The sequence below is a fragment of the Centrocercus urophasianus genome, unplaced genomic scaffold, assembly GCF_019232065.1.
Source record: "Centrocercus urophasianus isolate 14NV4802_14NV808 unplaced genomic scaffold, USGS_Curo_1.0 seq_12, whole genome shotgun sequence".
NCBI lineage: Eukaryota > Metazoa > Chordata > Aves > Galliformes > Phasianidae > Centrocercus > Centrocercus urophasianus.
In genome coordinates, this window is record NW_024884364.1 from 28604890 (window position 1) to 28625426 (window position 20537).

Sequence of the window (20537 nt, forward strand, 5' to 3'; positions counted from 1 at the left end):
CCCATTTTTTTCTGAGTTTAGTAAAACTTGACGGGATGTTCCTGATCTCAGCCAGGTTTATAATTTGCTATTATCTGGCCATCCAAAGGAAGAATGAGCATCCTACTCAAGCTATCCAGTTGTTATTCTGCGTGTGAAGAGGGAGAGGCTGAGGAAAGAAAGTGAATTCAGATGTAAACATGGTCAAAGTTCAGCATGACTTCCAGAAAGAGATGCCAAAGTTAGGAAATTGAAATCTGGACGTGATCCAGCTTCAGTTGGACCAGGAGGAGAGGAATGGTTTTAACAGAATCTATTTGGTGTAATCATTTCTTACTTACTCACTTACTTGTGTCATTTCTGGAGGAAGCAGATGAGTAAACAGGTTGCCCAGAGAGGTGATGGATGCTCTGTCCCTGGAGATAATCAAGGTCAGGCTGGGCAATGCTCTGATCTAGCTGTAGGTGTCTCTGATCATTGTGGGGGAGTTGGACTAGATGGCTTTTAAAGATCCTTTATAACTCAGAAGATTACACGGTGATTCTATGAAGAGCATAAACACACATACCTAACATAACATAGGCTCTCAGTATGTAGATATCCTTGCCTACCTGCTTTACACCCAAGCACAGCCCCGTGCCACAGGGGTAGGGGATGCTTCCATGCCCATTTCCAGCGCTGCCCCTAGGTTCTCTTGCCCCTTTTGCCCCTCATGTGTTAAAAGGAGCTGCAAATCACATCCAAAGGTGGCTTAGCCGGTAATTTGTAAAGGGAATTTGTTTTAACTTCCCATTGGTTTACTTTCCAGTCTTACAAAATAGATCTCAAGGAACAACTTGAACCCTCTCAAAAGAACTTCAAAATGTTTTCTCACCTTGCAGTGAAAGCCTTATGCAATGCTACACACTTCAAACTCAGCTGTGCTGGACTACATGGCTCTTTAAGCTAAGGGCTGGGGTAAGGGACTGTCAGACAGAGGGGAAGAACTGGAGAAGGAGATGTGGTGGTCTTGAGAGATAATGATTTAGCGGAGGGTTGTTAGAGTTAGGGTAGTATGGTTAGGTTGTGGTTAGACTTAATGATCTTTAAGGTCTTTTCCAACCAGAGCAATTCTATGATTCAATGATTCTTTTGCTTATTAACGCAGCCCTTTGCTCACTGAAATCCCTCATCCTGGGAGCTTTGTCCTGCTAGCTGGGTTTCCCCCACACCTGCCAGCAGCCCTGGGGGGCTGAAGCTGGTCAATGCAGGCCAAGACAGTGTGAGGAGGGGAAGTAGGAAGGAAGGGAATTTAGGAAGTTTGTGCCGTGGGAAGAGGGAGCGAGGGGGAGCACCTTGCGTCTGTCCTGTGGGGGAAAAATAAAGGGATGGGGGGGGAAGTATAGGGAACATAGAGAACGCAGCGGGGTAATGCTGTCACATGAGCCAGGGTGTGTGCGCAAGCCTGAGGCGGCCCTCCGACCACTGCCAAGCAGAAATGACGGGAGGGAAATAAGTTGAAAGCAAAGCGGTAAGCGCGGGGTGCGAAGGCGGAACGCTGCCATTTAGCCAAGAGGGAGGCGCCGGGCCCGAGAACTGCCCGGAGAGGGGTGGAGAGAGCCGGGGAGGGCGGGCGAGGTGCACCGGGACTGAGTCAGCCCGGCCCGCACGATGCGCGCCGAGGGCAGTGCCAGGCGCGGCGCCGCCGAGGAGCTTCTTCCCTCCCCCGCGGCGGCGACCCGCGGCCGGGACCCCCTCTCGCGGCGGGGGGGCGGCCGCGCGGCGGCCTCGGCACCGGGCAGGGCTGCTCCGCCCCCCCGCTGCCCTCTCCCGCACCATGAGGGGAGGGGACGCGGGGCAGCACCCACGCCGGCGGCAGGTAGAGCGCGGGCGGCTGCTGCCCCTCCTCTCCTGCGCCATCCTCGCGTGCTGCGTCGAGGTGGCGGCGCTCCGGGACTTCTCAGGTACGAGGCGGTACGGAGCGTGCGGAGGGAGGGAAGCGCGTCCGGGGGAGCGCAGAGCGTGATTCAGATGTGCCGCGGAGGTGCGGATGAAGGACGAGAGGGTTAAGAGGAGCCCGAGGGGTCGGGCGGGAGGGCTTCGCCTGTTGGCCGCCGTCGGTTTCCAGCACCGCGCTCTGGGAAAGCCGCGTGCGGATCGTCCGGGACCCGATTCCGAGTGCGTGGAAGTCCCTGGAAAGGTTCCCACTTTCTCCTGTAGGCTTGGAGTCGCGCCCTGCGGGCACAGCAGCTCCTTTTGGAGAGAGCCCTTGGGGGTGCCGGCTGGAGTGGCCCTGAAGGGAGTAGGGTCCTCGATCACCGCGTCAAATGAGGTGCCAGTGCCAACTGGGAGGGTGTCCTCGGTCCAGCAGAGAGAGAAAACAATCTCTGTTCTGTTTGGGAATGCAGCACCCCTGTGCTCTCCTTGTATTCCAGGACATCTCACTGCTGTTGTGAAGTTATTTTTACAGGAACAGTCCCTTTCCTCTCTGTGTTTCGCAGTAAGCACAGCCTATTCCTGGCAGCTGCGAGCTTAAGGAACTGCCCCTAAGGCAAAAGGCAAAGCTTACCCTTAATGAATACCCTTCCCAAAGCCAGTCAACTGCACTGGAACTAAGTTAGTATATGATTAATAACACAAATGTGGCATTACACAGATTAATATAGCTCATATTAATGCGGTTCAAAAGGCCAGTGGTGGTTCTGCAGAAACCAGATGCATTCTCTCAGCAGCAGGAACAGTGATTTTGTTGTTGTGTCAAACTCCTTAAACCTGAACGTTTCTAAGGAAGCAACCACCAAATGTTAAAAAAAAAAAAAAAAAAAAAAAAAAAGAGAGAGAGAAACAAAACAGAACTCTATGCTAGGATTAACTACATTTCTCCTATTAGATTCCTTCACAAATAAAAGGCTTTTCCGTATTGTAGGTTCTTGCTGGTTGTTTGGTTTGCTTGCTTGGCTGCTGGGCTTTAGATGTTAGCTTTGGAGTTGCATGTAGTTCTTCACAAGGGAACAGAAGTTCAGATTTTCTCTTCCAAATAGCCACTGAGTTATAAAATATCCCTCAAGTTTATCTAGGAAAGTTCCCCTTACAAAAGTCCATTCACATTTAAAATGAAGTTATTCAGATAAGGTTATCCAAGATCCATTTCAGAAGTACAGCTGTATTCAGTATTTCATTGTGCACTTTCTAAATAAGTAGAAAGACCAAAGATAATTCTCCAACTCGACCCAGAATTCAGCATTAAAAATGTCATGTGGACAATTCAGTAAATAAATAAAATGTAGAAAAGATTAGATTCCGAAGTTCTTGCCAATCCAGACTGGGGGCGTTTCCAGGCCTGAAAAAATTCCAGACGCATTTTCTTTTTACTTTTAATAGAGACACAATCCAGAAAATACAAAAAAGTTACCGGATCTATTTAAAATAAGGGCATCTGGAACACACTGGGAAGATTTTAGCTACTTCAAAGGTAGGGAAATGCATGACAGGTGCTGCAGGCCAGGAGCTGTCAGATGTAAGACAACACCTTGTAATGCCATCCTGAGCCTGCTTCAGACCTGTTACACGGTTAGAACAAGCTCTGTAACACCAGCTTTAAACTGAGCTTCCAGAACTGCTAGATTTCCTTATTTGCTCTTTCCCTCAGTAGGATCAGCTTGATTTTCACAAGCTCTGCTAGATACACATGGAAACAAATCTGTTCTGTTTAAAGGAACAGCGCCCTGCAGCTGCCAAGATGCTGGCTGCTCCTTGGGGATTATCTCGGAGGTGACAGGAAGGGAGCTGGGTATCCTTGCTTTGCAGGCATCCTGCATTTTCACCAATCTCGAAGCCCAGCTCTCTCCTTTACCCCTCTGAAGGAAAAGCTTCCAGGTGACAGGTTGCACTCTTCCACATAAAGATCATGTCATAGCAGAAGGAACTGAGTTCAGGACCATGAATGCATTCTGCATGTTTTGATCTCAAATTGGAAATTCAGGAGTGCACTGAGAATGGGAGGGAAAGTTGCTTAAACTTTTCCTCTTCTTCACAGATTTCAGGCTTTTCTACTCAGATCATCAGGTGCATACTTTCTTGGGTCATTGCCTTTTTCCGCTCTGTGTGTTTCCAGCATCAGATCTCTACCTCAGCAGCCCAAACTCTGTTTCTTTCTTCGTTTTCTCTTTCCCTCTCTTTTTCTCCTCATTCTCTCTGTCTGACAGCTTTCTCTAATCCCCAGCCTGCTGTCAGATTGCACCAACTTTACGTGTAACCTTTTTTGCTCTCCTTCTGTATGCATTACTTTGTGCTAGCAATTCTAACTTGCCCCAGTCCAGTTGTTAGTCACAAGACCTACCGGCTGCTTGTAACAACGTAAAGATGACCCTCTTTGGATTTGTCTGGTGGTTTGGAAAGCAGGAGGGTAAAAGCAGATAGGAATATATGTAGATAGCGAAAGTTTGTGGTTGTTTGGTTGGTTTTTTTTGTTTTTTTTTTAATGTTTGACTTGTATTTATTTCCCTATTTAGTAAACAGTGGCCATTTTTTATGGATCACTTCACAGAACAGAAGCAGTGAAACTTTCACAGTGTTTGCCCCTCCCTTTTCATAAGACACAGAGTCACAGTGCTGGCTGTGAGTAGAATCCCTTCATTTGGCTATTGCAACTCGGTTGTCATTGTGATCTTGTTATTGCACTTGCTCTCCTAGGATATATAGCTGCAGATTCTTGTTCTTGTGTTTCTTAGCCTAGCTTTTAACTATGGAAGTGTTTTGTTTTGTTTGCTTGGAGACATTTTTTCACTGTGCACTAATGGTTTATGAATCGGTATGTGAATTGGTATTTTCTGGACAGAAGAATATTCTGAAACAAGAATCTGGCAGCAGAGTTCTAAATCAACTGTGTATGAAGGACTCAGTAAGCAAAATTAGCTGCTCCTTAGTAACAGGAGATATCTGAGGTAAAGTCATGTTGATAAGCAGGATAGTTAAAGATCCATGTAGTCTATTCTTCTCTAGCAGTTTGGCAGCAACAAAGAACATATTTATTGTTTGTATTGGTTATTGAAATTAGAGGTTAGTCCTCAAGTCTGCAGTCTTCTGGAATGATTCCTTTCTTAAAGTGAAATCTGAACATGTAAGCCAAAGTTTGAATATGAAAGCTGAAGGTTAGGGGAGGGAGGGGAAAGAGTGAGAGAATCCACAGTTTTTTTCCTTAGATCTTTGTGCATATTGGTTTGAGGTAGAGAATTTTCTTCCTATTATCTGCTTTTCCAAAGACATCCAAACTATTTTTTCACCAAAATTTTTAATCGTGTCCACAGTTTTGTTCCTACTTGGCAAAGCTCTGTCCTCATGTTGTTTTCTCAGTGCCCACTTGCAACTTTTGCATTTCAGGCTGGACTTCAGTCCAGGAGACTGAAGACTGCTGTGAATTTTGCTAAATCTCAGGAAGCTAAAAGCCCTACTGGTCTGGGCTCCCAGGAGACCGTCAGCAGTGAAAAGGGACATCTTTTCAAGAGATGATGGCTACATGACAGCTATTTCCTCACCACTCCTCTATGCTCCTGGACTGGTTCTCAAAGCAGGCTAAATAAAGAGCTCGCAAGACCAGCTAACTTGCACGCTGCATTTAATATACATCTCATCCTGGTTCTATTGAAAGCCCGACTGCCTGCTACCAGTGATATTGTGGTAGTAGACATCCCTAGGCTGGTGCAGTGGGGATGGTGGCAGTTGTTGAGAAGAGCATACCTTCTGAACAGCAGGAGTCACTGCTTCCTTGTCTCAACCCCCTGCTCTCTAGGTTAGCTATGGAAAAAGCACTGGACTCTTCCCTTGGCTCTCTGCCCTAGCTCTGATTCTTCTCCCACCTTTTCCTGCTCAGTGGCAAAAATGAACTCTTCTAAGGACAAACTCCTCACCAGCAGCACTTAGGAAAGCCTACAAGAAGATATGAAAAAGGAGAATGAGTATTTTACTTCTTTTTTTTCTCCTCTTCCTCCTCCACGAGCTACATTGAGCTTAGGCCTTCTGCTTGAACTGGCTTCCGTTGCTCAATTCATCACTCAGTTGTCCTCTCTTTACCTTAGTCCCAGCCAGGTTTTCTGGGCAGCTTTCAAGAAATGTGTCTGTAACCGAAGATCAGAAATGAAGTAACTGTGTGATTGCATAACTGGGCTGAAGAAAGCCTCTGTGGATGTGAACAGAGAAAGTGGCGTGCTTTGTAGGTAGAACCTTTTAACCTTTGTGCACTGGTGTCAACTTTTCTTTTGTCTTCCAGAAAGTTCAGACAGAACTAGGCATTACTTTAACTCCATAGACTCAATCTTCTAGCCTAATAATAGAGAACAAATGGATCTAATGAAAAAGCAAACCAGTTCACCCAAGAAATATAATCTCATCTTGTGGCTTGTCTGCATTAAAAGTTTCCATTAAGTTCTGTGGCATTTACTGATTCCCAGATTCCCCCAGGCAAAAGGAAAGCAAACAAATACTTTGAGCAAATGCTTTGTTTGTAATAATGTGGCAGGATCAATCAAGACCAACCACAATGATGCAGAGAGGGGTTTTTTTCTTGGCTTTACATTCGTCAGATAAAATCCTGTATAAATTTTCTGGAGTCAGTTCTGTTGATTCATTGTGGCAAGTGGAGCTTGTTCTTCCACCAACATACATAATGAGGTGCTAAAAGGAGTGATGTCAGTGATGCATCTTCTTGATACTGGCTTGTAAATGTCAAATGCAAGTTTTGCTTGCTTTGTTTAAAGAGGAACATTTCATTTTAGAAACGTTTCATTTCAGTAATATGGGAGTTGAACCTCAAAATCTGGTTTAAAGTTTCTTAAAGTAGGGTGGGTTTGGATTTGGAAATTATTCTGTGAAACAGGGGTGTGTGTTAGAAGTGAGAACCAAGATTTTGCTTCAGGCTGATCTCTGCAGTTCCAGATGCTTTCCTGAAGGAATGGAACTCGAGAAATCCAATTTTATACGTGGATTTTGCCTAGTACTTTTTTTGTTGTTAAATCTACTGATTTTAATAAACTTTGTTGAGGCTTTGGCTCAATTAAATTCCTACTTATTTTGGTAGCTTAAGCAGCCAGGCTCCACTAGCTTTCCCAAGGGAGGATGTTGCTCCAACAGTTCTCTGTGAGTGAGTTAAAGCTTAGTTTGTTGGTCTCCGCATCCCCACCATCACTCTCAACCAACACTGGGAAATTCAGATATGAGATACAAACCTCTAAGAAACATGACTTCCTAAGCACCTCTGTGTGGAGATCGATGTCTTTGAGTCTGTCTTTCAGATTACACAGCATTGGGGCAGGAACATTCTTTATTCATATCCATGCAGTTAGGTTGGTACCTATCATGTTATTTTTATTTAAAATAAATAGCAGCACTTAGCTCCTCCTGTCTTCCCATTCTGTGTATTACAGATATCCTTTTCAATTAGACAGAACTTCCGGACAGTCTGAGCTTTATTAGGGAAAACGATTACAAACCTATTCCAAATAAATACTCTTATTCTGATGGGAAGTGTCTCCAGACAGAGAAGGCACTGTCTGACCAGTCACCAGTTATCAGAAGCCTGTCAACTTCCAACTGTAATCTACAATTAAAATTAAAATATTTTGGTATGTAACCAAACACAGAGAAAATAGCGTCCTAAAGAGGCTGAAGAGCACAAGAAGGTGTGGTTGTGCCCTATTTGTTCAGCACTGGTGAGTCATTTCATCTGAATTTCTATGCATTTTAAGAGTTTGTTTCAAAGGTCTATTGTGTGGTTACTGGCAACAAATTAAATACCAGCACTGTTTGGGTCTTAATTTAGAATTAATTTAAAAACATCACTCATAATGTAAGACTTGACTAAGTCTGTGGTGGTCACTGGAAGGATTGCCAACAATTTCACTAGGCTTTGGGGTCTCAACGCTCAAATATCTGTTTATTTTTCCTCATTGTATTTATTCTTGAATGGGAAGACAAGCATTCATTATTTCAGAGTCATTTTACAGTTTTGGACTTTTCATTTCTTCAGATAAAACTGAGCTGGGGAAGAAGAAATGTAAAGAAAGTCATCGAGCTATGAGAATAGTGGGTTGTGGGGTTTTGCTTTTCTCGTTTGAACTGCTCAACTATAAGCTTTCCTACCACTTCAGATAAGAGCTGTCAGGGGATGGATGTAGTGATTCAATAAGGAAATTCCCTTATCTTTAACTTATCTTATTCCTTGTGATCTGATTTTTTGAGTGTCAAAAATAGAGGAGTGTACATGAGATTCAATGTTTAACTCAAGGTTCTCTTTGCAAAATGAAACCTGTATTTTGCTTTCTGAGGGGTTGGTAATGAATAGAACTCCCACCCACTCACCCCTTCTCAAGATTACATGGAAATTCAAGCTCATAAATCCAAGTTTTCAAGTAAATATTTCCTCTAGACTTTGAGGTCCTCCTACTTGCAGTCTTTGGGAAGATCGTACCTTTGCTGTCTCTGGGGCACAGTGATTCGTTCATTCTGTCTCCAAGATGAAATTGCCACCTGCTGAGCCTTTCTCTTGTTACTTCTTGTTAATAGCACTAGAGGAAGCTACTCTGTCTCCTGTCAGAAGAAGTTTGTTTTGGTAAGGGCAGAAAGGAACTTTGCAGCCTCTCTTACAAATATTTTTTCTCCTCTCAGCATCGTAAGTCACAGGACAAATATTTGTCTCTTTGGCTTTATGGAATAGCTGAGAGAGGTATGACTGACTATAGCACAGAGTTTAACAGCCCCAAATCACCAGGCTTTTATAGCACACTGCTTACTAAGGAACTGCTGGATGCTTTTACCCAAGTCTACCAAGCGTTGTATGCTATTCTTCCTAACGATTTGCAGTAGAGCCATTGGGCTATGTATGTACACTGGGAGAGAGAGAGGGAAGGAGAGAAAGAAGGAAAGAAAATGTGAGAAAAGAAGGGTGTAGAGATTTCTAATTGCCTTAGAGAGCCATTGGCATAGAATGAAAATAAGCATCACTCCAAGATGACAGTGCAAGGGAACATGAAACCATCAGTCTGAATGAAACAGAATAGCTGTGGGAGGGCATGACAGAGAGAGTAGTCTTCTGGCCTGTTAGTGCAAGATTCATGGGTTTCCCCACTCGGCAAACATTTCATGCATAGCTGCAAGCCTGTGTTGGGCGGCCTGGGTACAAGGAGTTTATGTATGTGGTACCTGTAGAAACAAGCACGTTTGGCATAACCAAAAAGTTACAGGTGGTCGATTCTTCCTTTGTGATACTTTGTTGTTGTTTGTTTGTTTTCTAAAAAAAAAAAGCTCATGGTTTGTACTGTGTGTGTGTGCTTTTATTCACTGAACGAACCTTGCTCACGTATTTGGGTTTGAATGAGTTCTTAGGATGAATTATCTCCTCATTACCTGAGTCCCTTCTCTAGCTCAGGTGGAATTAGGCCATTGCTTAATTTGATCCTCAGATTTAGCAGACAGGAGGGAGTTATGATCAATAAGATGATTATGTCCATAGGTTCTAATAACGAGGGAAAAATCACGCAAAACAATTTCCTTCAAAAGTACACGAGCTGCTAAAGCAGTTCACAGAAAACCTGAATTCTTCATCACTAATGCCTGCTTTGATTGCCATACTTTTCCAAAAGCATTCTCATTTTTAACTGAAGTATTTTCTTACTGAAGGCTTAATCCTCAATCTGTCATGAAGTCCAATGAAAACAGGTTGCCCCATTAGCAGCAGGCTGATTAGCTCTCCAGTATGTGTGTGCTATGTCTTCAGCAGCCAGTTTACTTTTAGCATGAGTAAGGGATTGAATTGAAAGTGAGAGCTCTTATTTTGCCCTGTCAACTCGGGGCAATTTCAGTTTTCATGAAACTTGTAACAGCTTTATTTCTTTGATCCCTCTGTCCCATCCCATGCTTGAAACTGGCCACTGAGCTCAGCAGATGCTGAGGAACAGAATGGCAGAGGGACAGAGCACAGTCGCATACATTTTATCTCTTTTGACAGTGGTTAAACTGAAAACTCTCAGGATCTGATTCTAAGAAATGTAACAACTCTGGAATCTCTGAAAACAGACTTGACGTTTTGAAATGGGATTTTTTTTTTTTTTTTAATCGTTACCAGCTCATCACAGGCATGAGATTTAACCCCAGTTTTTCTAAGTGGGCGTCTACCCCTCCATCAAAAAGGTTTCAGTAAGATCAAATATAAAATTATGGGTAAAATGTTTTCGTAGTGTGATGGCTGGAAGATGGCTTCTTCAAGCCATCACCCTCAGTGCAAGCAAAAGGATGAAGTTGTTAGGACAGTAGTCCCTGGCAGGCTGTATGGATGTTGAGAGAAACAGTGGGAAAATCTTCACTGAAAGAATGAGCAAGTGAGAGAAATTGAGTCAAATTAGTGTCTATACAAGGCACATTAATCAAATATGGATTTTTATGTGTGAATTAAACTGTTATGCTCATTTTGGAATGGTAGGTAGAAAAATCAGTGCTTCTGCCCAAGGATATTTCTTACAGATGAAAGATTGTAAGACCACATCTTTCTAGAAAGACAGGCAGTATGCTTACAAGGCATTTGGTGGATGAAAAAGAATACAGTGGTAGGGCAAGTAGCTCTGAGCAACAACGACTCCATAGACCAACAGAGAATGTGGCAGAAGGGAGGGAGAGGAAACTTGGGGGTTTGTTTTTCTTCAATACTTCTTTCACAAGTGATGGAGAATATAGTGCTGGACAAGTACTGCAACTAGTTCATAAATACCAATAAATGTCAGATTGATGCCTCTGATGGTGTTTGTAGTAGAGTTTATCAATGATTCTGTTATCACTGCATGAAATCTCTTCCTTGAAACTCGTCAGTCTTGCTTGTGTATTTTTAATACCTGTTGGCATAATTCTTCTGAAAGCTGCGGGAGACTATTTAGATGTACTGAAATGATTAGCTTTTTTTGTGTCTCCCACAACAATGCGAGTGCTATTTTGATCTATTTTGATCTAAAACGGATTTGTGTATCTTTACAACATGCTTGCAAATTGCTGTGCTAATTAGGCTAGATAGGACTATGCACAGTAACCAATATTCCTTAATCTGTATATTCTGACTCTGACAATCCTTGTAGGCTGTGTACTACTCAGCTTCAGGCTGTAAAAATATTACAGAGCTGCTGTCTTGCCAAAAAGACATTGCGTCAGTCAACGCTGAGATTGCATTTAATATGTGCTAGGCAGTAGACTCGCAGCTCAGATTGCTGTTCTCCTTGATGTTTCATGTGGTGAGATGCACGCCAGACAGAATATACACATTTCTATAGCCTAATGCTGACAGCTGAAAAAGGGCGTTAAGGCATTGTGCCAGTGACCCCCACCATGAGGAATGAATACAGTGTATCTGAGTATCCTGCATTGTCTTTTGCCACGCACTGGAGGTGGAAAACCTCTCTTAGCTGCCCACTTCCAGGCTTTTTGATAGTTCTATTATTTTTTTTTTTAAATGAGACATAAGTTCCCAATTTTTCAATTACCTGCAGTGCAGGGGAAAAAAAAAAAAAAAAAAAAAGTTTCTTTATAGATTTTCTTACTTTCATGTTCATTATTATTGTTATCCAAAGCAATAGTACCAGGAGCAAGTGTTGAGTATAAAACTACAATATTGTAAGAGGTGTTTTACACAAAGAGGTGTCTATTTACAATGTGAACTCTCTCAAACCAGTTATTTTAGTCCGCCTCTGTCGTTACTGTCCTCCTTTGCAACAAGAAGTGATCCATAAGGCTTAAATCTTTGTTTAGCTGCTTGGTCTCAGTGTTTTGTGCATTTTTCTGGTGCTACATTTTTTTAGTTGGAGTTCTTTGTCAACACAGTTGATGCTGTGACTAATTTGGCTAATTCTGGAAGAAAGGATTACGCTTGGGTTTTGCATTGGTATTTTGTAAGAAGTTACAATGAATGAGCAGTCTGGGTTATGCAGACAGTTGAGTGGGATGGTACCTTCTGGCCTTCAAATCAATGGGATGTATGATTCAGGCCTAACTTCTGAGCCAGTCTGTAATGTCTTCAAGATGATTTTGCATGCAGAGCACTCCATACAACGCTCATGAATGTGCCTTGGATAAATGGGAAAGCGACTAGTGGGGCTTTCACACAGGGGCATACAGATGCTATTAGGACACTGTAGTATTGCCAAGTTTCTCTGATTTAGTCAGACCTCACTACAATTGACATTTTCTCGGAAGTCTCATATTGTTTTAAAGAAGTCATGTTTATTATTTTGGGGGGAAAAAAAAATAATGAAATGAGAACAAAACCAACCAGCCAACCAAACAAAAAGGTTTTCTCAGAATCTACAAGTAACAGACTTTGATTAATTAAAACAAAATGGGGGATTCTGAGCAACAAATTGTGCCCCCAAGTGTCTGCAGCCTAGACAATGTGCTGGGCCAGTGCCTGAAAGTGACACAGTCCTGTAGTCTGGTTTGTATGGTGACACAACCCTGCTGCCTATTTTGGATGACCTGATTTAATTGCGCCAGCACAGGGAAATGCAGAAAAGGAAGCGTGCTTCAGAAAGAGTGACAGACCCATTCAACTGTTACAATGCCCTCTCTCCTGATAATCAGAGCTGCTATTAATTGTAGAGATAAGAACATATTTTTTGCCTAACCTTACATTGTCATTCAACTAAATGTGTTGCCTTGAGGGCAGTGCACTTCTGTCCAATTTCTGGTAAACAATATAGGGATACTCATGGTCTGGAGAAGATGAGTCACAGAATCATGAAGGTTGGCAAAGACCTCTCAGATCCCCCAGTCCAACCACCAGCCCACCCCCCCCACGCCCACTGCCCACGTCACTCAGTGCCACATCCACACGGCTCCTGAACACCTCAGGGACGGTGACTGCACCACCTCCCTGGGCAGCCTGTGCCACTGCAGCACTGCTCTTGCTGAAAAGAATTCTGTATAGGCAGCAGCCTCCAAGAAAGCACTGTGCCTTGTCCAGTCCAGTCTTCTAGGTGGGCACAGGATAGGCAGAGCCCTGGGACAGGGAGGAGTGCCAACATCAGGAGTGGAAAGCAGCTTGAGACTTGCAGGTAAGAAGCAGGAGGAAACTGTGACCAGAGTCAAAGCCCTGCCTAGCGTGGGCTGCCCAGTCTACACCACTCTTGTAAAAGGGCTAACCTCTTGACCTGTGCCTACGTAGTTTGTGTGTATAGTAATTATTAAAAAAAAAAAAAAGAGATTTACATGGTCAGCCATGTGAGACAAGTGGTTCGGATAGTACTACGTCACCACTTCTCTTATCAGAGGTTAGCAGCCAATTTCCATTGCTATATTTATCCTTTATTGTGTGCAAATAGTATCCTTCATTGTGCGAGTGTCACTTTAAATGCCACTTGGAAGGCCACAGAGCATGATGTCTTATTTTCACCAGTCCAACTAACACTAATTTTACAAGTGAGCCATGTTGCTTATTCAGAACAAGAGCACGTTTTTTAAAAAGACATTTTTTTAGAGAATTGAATAGTTGCAGTTGTTGGATAAAGGTGCTTAGATACTGGATTAGGAATTTGAAAGATCAAAGTGGCAGTTAAGATGCCAGGGAACTCATCCAAATCACAACATAGCTGATATTCTTTAGGGAATACTGGGCTGTTTTGTATACGGTACTCTTGGTTCCCCGTAACTTAAAACCTGAAGAATCGAAATGATTACAAATATCAGGCGAAATCTTTCAAGGTGTTGAGTGCCCACTACTCACATTGGGCTGAATACTCTTTTACACTGTGGCCCTTTATGCTACAAAGGCAATGCGAAAGGCCCTCGGCGGCAGCAAAATGCCACAGGAGGCCCCTTTGCGGTATCAGACCGTAGCGAAGTAGGTTGGGTGCAGCCGGGCATTGGGCCCATTTTCTTGGCGGTACTCAGCACCTCTCAGGAGCAGGCTGACACAGGAGTGGTTCTGGCAGGAAAGCTCAACTATTTGTGATCTCAATTACACTGGAAAATGTATTGGATGGGTTCTGCTTTCTTTTTTTTTTTTTTTTTTTTTTTTTTTTAACCTGTGTGAAGCCACTCGGCTGGTCTCCATGAGATCTAGGCTGCAAATACAGGTCATAAAATGTTCTCCATCCTGATGGCAATGCCAGCACTCTGAGGCCAGTGAGGTGCAGAGCTCACCTACGTCTCTGCTGCAGTGGCAGATGCATCCAATGACTCCTATTTTCTCTAGAGCTATGGAGGGGGCATGGCAAAGGCAGTAGTGGAGCAGGCTTCGTTCTTTGAACTTAACAACTGATAGGAGAGCTGAAATTTCATCCAGCTTCAGCAGGTGGTAAAAACACCAGAGGATTGGAATATCTTTTTCTCATCATTTCGTCGTTTACTTGGAATACTTGGATTTCTGTTTCAAAGCATCTTTCTCTCTTTCTCTCTCTCTTTCTCTCTCTCTTTCTCTTTGCCTTTCTCTCTGTCTCTTTCTCTCTCTCTCGTTTTCTCTTCTGAGGGCTTAAAAAGGCAGCAAATATGAAAATTAAATAGCATGAGCAAACTCTTATTTCTTTCCTTCCAGGAAACTGATTTTGTATTTTTTAGCATTCAAAATGATTGTGGTTCTCTTTCTGATTCAGCAACAAAAAAAAAAAAAAAAAAAAAGAAAATATACACAGTTTTTCTCCATTGTACTTAATAGTAATAATATTGTTCTCATCACAGTGGGATAAGCAGAATTTCTGAGGAGATAATACTTGTTTTGCCTTTAATTAGACCAACCACATGATTGGAAAAGAGACAAGGATGGGAAAAATTCAATTTTGAAAATTAAAAAGATGTTTATGTAATGATGGTCACAGTATTAAAATTCCCGCAAACCCTTTTCATAACAAATAAGCAAGAAGCTCTTAGTACTTTCTCATTACTTAATAGATTGGGTTTGGGAATTTTGTTTGTTGTTTTGTTCTATCGGGTTTTTGTTGTTGTTGTTTTGCTCTAAATGGGGATGAACTTGATGTTGTATGTATATTGAGAAGTTGGGTATTGGATCTAATTTCCATGTGTTTATTGATGAGGAGTGGTAAAGATAATGCTTCACATGGAGACTGATATTTTGTGTCCTTTCTCTCTCTTGTTCCTCACTTCTTCCTTCCCACAAATATTCTCTGCATAAAGACAGACTTCAGTCGAGTGCAGCAGTTCATTACGTGTATTTATATATTCATACTTATCAAAACTTCATAAGTGTAGGTGAGGAAATTCTTTGAATTGAGTAACCCCGGTAGTTTCACATCACAATGGCTAATTTGCAATGGTCAAAGGTAGCAGTCTGCATGTTTCCATGGAGGTTTTCTGCCCAAGAACAGAGAGAAGGGCACCAGGACATGAATTTTATAAATACTTGTGGTGATAAGAGACATCTTGGCTTACAGTGCCCACTCGATGAAATACAAATCAGAAGAACAGCTTTCATTAGCTGTTTCATTAGTTGCTCATGGGATTACTTATTAGAAGATGCAAACAGATGGTACAGCTGCATGCAGACCCTACCTCTTCCTCTCCTGGTAACACTGATATTCTCTGGTAAATACAAAATTCTGCATATAGTGCTTTTGGGTTTCTGTGCAGCAGCTTCCATGTCCAGCACTTATGAACAACCTTTCCTCTCTGCTGTCCTAGCACCTGGCTTGGTGGCCCACAGGGAGTCACCTCCCCTGTCATTTGTGCGTAACACAATTGCTAGGAAGCCTCAAAATGCAGGGGGCTGGCTTAAGCCGAGATATAGCAGACATGACCAAGGAGGGCCTGAGTCCTCCTTGTTGTCTGTGAAATGGCACCTCCAACTGCTGTGCCACTGCCGGGGTACTGATGCAGCCCTGAGACAGTGCCACAGCAACCTGCTGTTCTCCAGACCTGGCTGTTACTGGCATATAAAGACTGACCCAAGCAGGGTGTTGTGGCAGCGGGCCATATGTTTAACCTTGACTGCAGTGCCCTTTTCCAGAGACTGATTGTGATTTTCATATTATCTAACAAGCTTGTCATTTCCTGTACTAGTTGTAACACAGCTGAATATTTTCTAGGTTACCTAACCAAACTTCTTCAAAATCATACTGCTTATGCCTGCGATGGGGAACGTTTGAGTCTGCACTGTCCTCGGCATTCAACAATAAGTATTCAGTCAGCACTTTACGGGCAAGACTACCAAATGTGTGGCACACAACAGCCTGAAGCCAGAATGACAGAACCCACAAACTGTGTGGCACCCACCTCCTTGCAGGTATCACATCTTGTAAAGGTTCGTCTTGCACAACATGCCTGTAGACTTCCATGCAGTGAACTATGCTGCAGGAAAACTGCAAGTGTTCACCATGTTAAATGAAATGTCACCGTGTTTTTGTCAGTTTGTCACAAAAAGTATTGCACCTGAAAGGATTCATCTGGCCAGCAAGATATTATTAAAGCTGTGTAGATTTCCTTCCATTTTGATAAGCCTTACTTTTAAAACCACATTCTCAATGTTCCCTAAAGTAATCAGTTCCCTTCTAATCAAATATCTATCATGGCTCAGTAGACCAGCCTTTATCACATGGGCTTTCCTTATCCCCAGCAGACGACGCAAATTTTTAACACAGCTGGGTTACAAATCCACTGAGTTAGCTGACATCTTGGTAGGATTTGGCTTGCTCCATGCTGTCGCCACTGAAAGGGCCTGTGGCAGCTAAAGAGCAGATTCTAAGCACTTCTATGGCTACCTATGTTTCAAAAAATACATGGTTTGTATCAAAAATATCCTATATTTTGTTTCCCAAGTCCACTTAAATATAATTTAAAATGTCTTTCATTCCATATATTATTGCTTTCTGCCATGGAGACTTCTAACAGGTCTTAGAAGGGCTGGCTTGCACTGCTGTTAAATGTTTGTTTCATCATAGTGGAAATAGCAGTGTTAAACCTAATTCAGTAAATCATTGGAAAAATGTGTAGTCAGTGGAATCTAAACATGTTCTGTCAGTGAAGCTGTTGTAAGTGCTTTACAGAAGCTTTGATGAAGCTTGCAATGTTTGTGCTTGTAGCTGACACGTCACTCTTTGACAACAGGGAACATCTGTTTCTACTACTAGTGAGCTGAAGAGTTTTACGGAGTTGTTTGGCAGTAACATCTTCTCTCCAGAAACATTATTAGGCCCATAGTTTATATGTGTGGCTTGCCCATGCTGTACTGCAACTGCTAAAGACATTCCAGCCTTGACCTGTGGGCCATGTGAAAGTACAGCTCTCCACTAAAAACAGTAAGCCAGATGCATCCTTGATGTCATTTTACTGATTACTTGAGGCAACACCAATGATTATTTTGGGTTTGTGATGTTGAGCATCTTTGTGAGGTCTCCTTTTGCAGTTGTTGTTTTTTTTTCCCCCCTTACATATAATAAACACAGCGTGGGACAACTGTTGTATAAACTGTCATCATTGTTTGGGCATTGTCACTGATCAAAGACATGAAATCACTCTGACAGGGCCACAAATGTGAGACATACAAATGCTCTGCATCTTAGGGAGTTCTGGTTCTGTCAAGGAGAAGAGCAGTATCCTGTAAACTGATTTCTTAGAGAAAGAGCACCAGTGATCTCATCCCTCCTCCCCTTCCCTTTGGAACTACATCTGCAGTCTGCTTAAATAGGCGTGATGCAGCCTGCAGCCCTGAGGATGTGTAACAGGCATTTCATATGGGGACCTCCTATTAAAAGGATTACTGCAAAATTTGATATGTCCTGGGATGTTAATAACCCTGAGCTGTCTTGTTATGATTATCATTGTTTGCTTTCATAGTTGCATGTTTTTGTGCGGCAGCTTGATAGAGAATGTGACTTCTCTTTGCCTTAAGCAAGAGAAAATACAAACAGATGCACAGGAGATGATTCAGCTCGGGTGCAAAAGATGACTCAGTAGGGGACGGCCATTCTTCATTTGCTGAAGTCGTAACTCTATTTCACTGTCCTGCTCCAGAACAATCCTGATTAAGGAGGAGCTGTTTGTGTAACTTGCAACTCTTTAAAAGAATAGTTGAGTGATAAAATTAAATCTGCTGGGCTTTTCTTTGCCTTTTAAAATCTACAGTGTGCGCTTAATGCTGGAAAAGTATTGGACGCACATTGTCTTCTTCTACGCAGGGAAACAAAAAGACAAGAATGTTACAGGATCACTGCAGTATGCTGCCAATGTGTATCATTTCTGTTTGGGAAGGATGGCTTCCAGTGATGGCAGGAGAGGCTCAGCCACTGCCAATTGTCTGGAAACAAGCCTGGAAACAAGAGTGCAGCTTGTGCTAATCTCAGTGGTGAATTTGTGATTTGGCATCTTGGTATGACTCAGAGCCCTTTAATGAGAAACAGGTCCAAAAAAACCCTAGATTTTATGAAAGTACCTAAAACTGTCTGAGAATTATATATTACAGTTACTCCTATTTAGAGCTGAGTGACATAGAGATAATGCCCTCCTTAGTGTGTTGTGCTTTTATATATCAAGAATCAGGGGGACAGCAATCAGAGAATCATAGAATGGCTTGAGTTGGAAGGAACCTTAAATATTATCTAGTTCCAACCCCCCTGCTATGGGAAATAGTATATAGAAAGCCTCTGAACTGGGCTCTGGAGGTGAATAGGAATTTCATAAGTATGCTGCTGCATTTTAATTTTTTTTTTTAGATGCTTTGGGGTGTGACTGGGTTACAGCTGGTCTCAGAGTCATCTTCTACAGCATCTTCATGTTTTCTTTCACAATCATAGCTACAGGTCTGAAAGCACTAAGTGAGAATATTACTGAAAGTATTAGGAGTGCATGATCCTTTAACTGAGCCTAGAAAAGGTCCACAAGACTCTCTGTGTGTAACAGTGGTGTCCTCCTTCAGTTGCCACTCAGTGAAACAGCACAGTAAGGACCATTACCACAGTAATGTTTATTGCTATGCCAAAAGATCTAACATAGATTTGACCTTAAAATGACATTTAAAAAAAAAAAAAAAAAGAAGAAGAAAAAAAAGAAAAGAAAGAAACAAGTTGAGGGTAGACTTACACATGTTCTTGGCTCTGTGCATAGTCCCAAGTATCAGTAGGCTGTGGTGGCATGCAGCAGTGTCTTGCTGACTGTCTGGGGTCAGAGAGAAGAGTAACTAGCAACAGTGAATTGATAGCATCCTCAACTGCCACTGATAATGCAGCTATGAATGTGTTACCATAAACTTGGCTGAGGCTCAGAGGCCATAGGAGATGTGGCCTAAATCCAGGGATACAGATGTATTACATGTCTGTGGCCAGAAAGCTGTGAAGGAAGTTTGTCTCCTGTATAGAACAAAGTACAACTAAATGTTGTCATTGCTGTATAGCTTCATACTTTGTTTTCAAGACTATCCCTTTTGCCTGTTGTTCTAGAAAGTACTGGATGAATGCCAAAACCTGAGATCCTGCCAACTTCTTGTCAATAGTCGGGTTTTTGGACCTGATCTATGTCCAGGGACCACTAAATTCCTCCTTGTCTCCTTTAAATGCAAACCTAGTAAGTAAAAAAGAGAAAAATGTGCTTTTGTCTGTTTTACTTTTTTGTTTTGGTTAGAATGCCACTGCACTGCACAAAGCTTTATATAAATCCATGTTGAGTTTTGAGACTCTTAGATTAATGACAAGTTGCTTTTTTTCTATCGTGCCTTGGCTCTCTGCTGTGCTTACAACTTCACTGTGCTTGCTGCCAATTTAGTGACCAGTGTAGTTTGTCAGAACCAGATGTCAGATGTCAGACTCTAAAGGAAAAATGTTTTGGAAATTATTTTTAAATGATAATGTCTTATTAGAAATACAGAGCTGAACAGCAAAAGCAGATGTCTGGATCCAAATGATGAAGAAGATCTCATAAGAAGAAGTATGCAAAAATGCTTAAGAAGTAGGACCAAAGTTTTCAAAGATCTTCTGCTATTATCTACCATTTGTAGGCTAGCGACTGGAAGATACATGGCTGCATGGCTGAATTTATTATAGAATTACCTGTATCCTAAACAGGTAATTGACATTGGCATGGAAAAGGGGCAAATCCTGCCCTAAAGAGAACCATCTTTGCAAACATGAGAAAAGCATCAAAAAAGTTAATCATGATGAGGTTTAATTTATTGTTTTGTTTTCTTTCAATTGTTTTTCTTGTTGCTATTATGTGTGAGAACAAGCCCTGGTTGCCCAGGGGCTCAGCTGTTTCTGTCAGCTAATTTCCAGTGTGGCTGAAGTGGATCCCAAAGAAAATTCTTGTGGAATTATTTGTGGGGAGGTTCACCAGCCAACACAGGATACCATCCCGCAGCTAAAGGAGAAAACATGAAAGAGATTTTCTTTCATCATAGCATCAGGATAGGCTTCATTGGTGGAATAAGAATAAATGTGGCACAGCAAGCTCCGTACAAAGTATGCAACAGAGAACTGAAGAGCAAAGATGGAAAGGAATAGATCTCACCTTTGGCAAAGCACTGACAAAAGAACTGGCAGAGAGATTTATTGGGCCAATTATCTAAGACTGTTTAGAATTTATCATTTTTGTGATCTGTTTTATTACCTATTACTAAT

General features: G+C 42.3%; 1 protein-coding gene across 2 annotated transcripts in view; it reads left to right on the forward strand.

Moving 5' to 3' along the window:
• The first annotated feature begins 1819 nt into the window (after positions 1–1819).
• The window catches only part of EVA1C (eva-1 homolog C), a 36045-nt gene continuing 17327 nt past the window's right edge, over positions 1820–20537 (forward strand). Inside the window, exons 1-3 of one of the 2 annotated variants that reach the window (XM_042810011.1) lie at positions 1820–1922; positions 16020–16234; positions 19365–19488. In XM_042810011.1, the coding sequence (XP_042665945.1) occupies positions 16145–16234; positions 19365–19488 (214 nt within the window). In that variant the 5' untranslated portion in view covers positions 1820–1922; positions 16020–16144. The remainder of the gene's footprint in view (positions 1923–16019; positions 16235–19364; positions 19489–20537) is intronic. The other variant, XM_042810012.1, reaches the window with a different exon arrangement.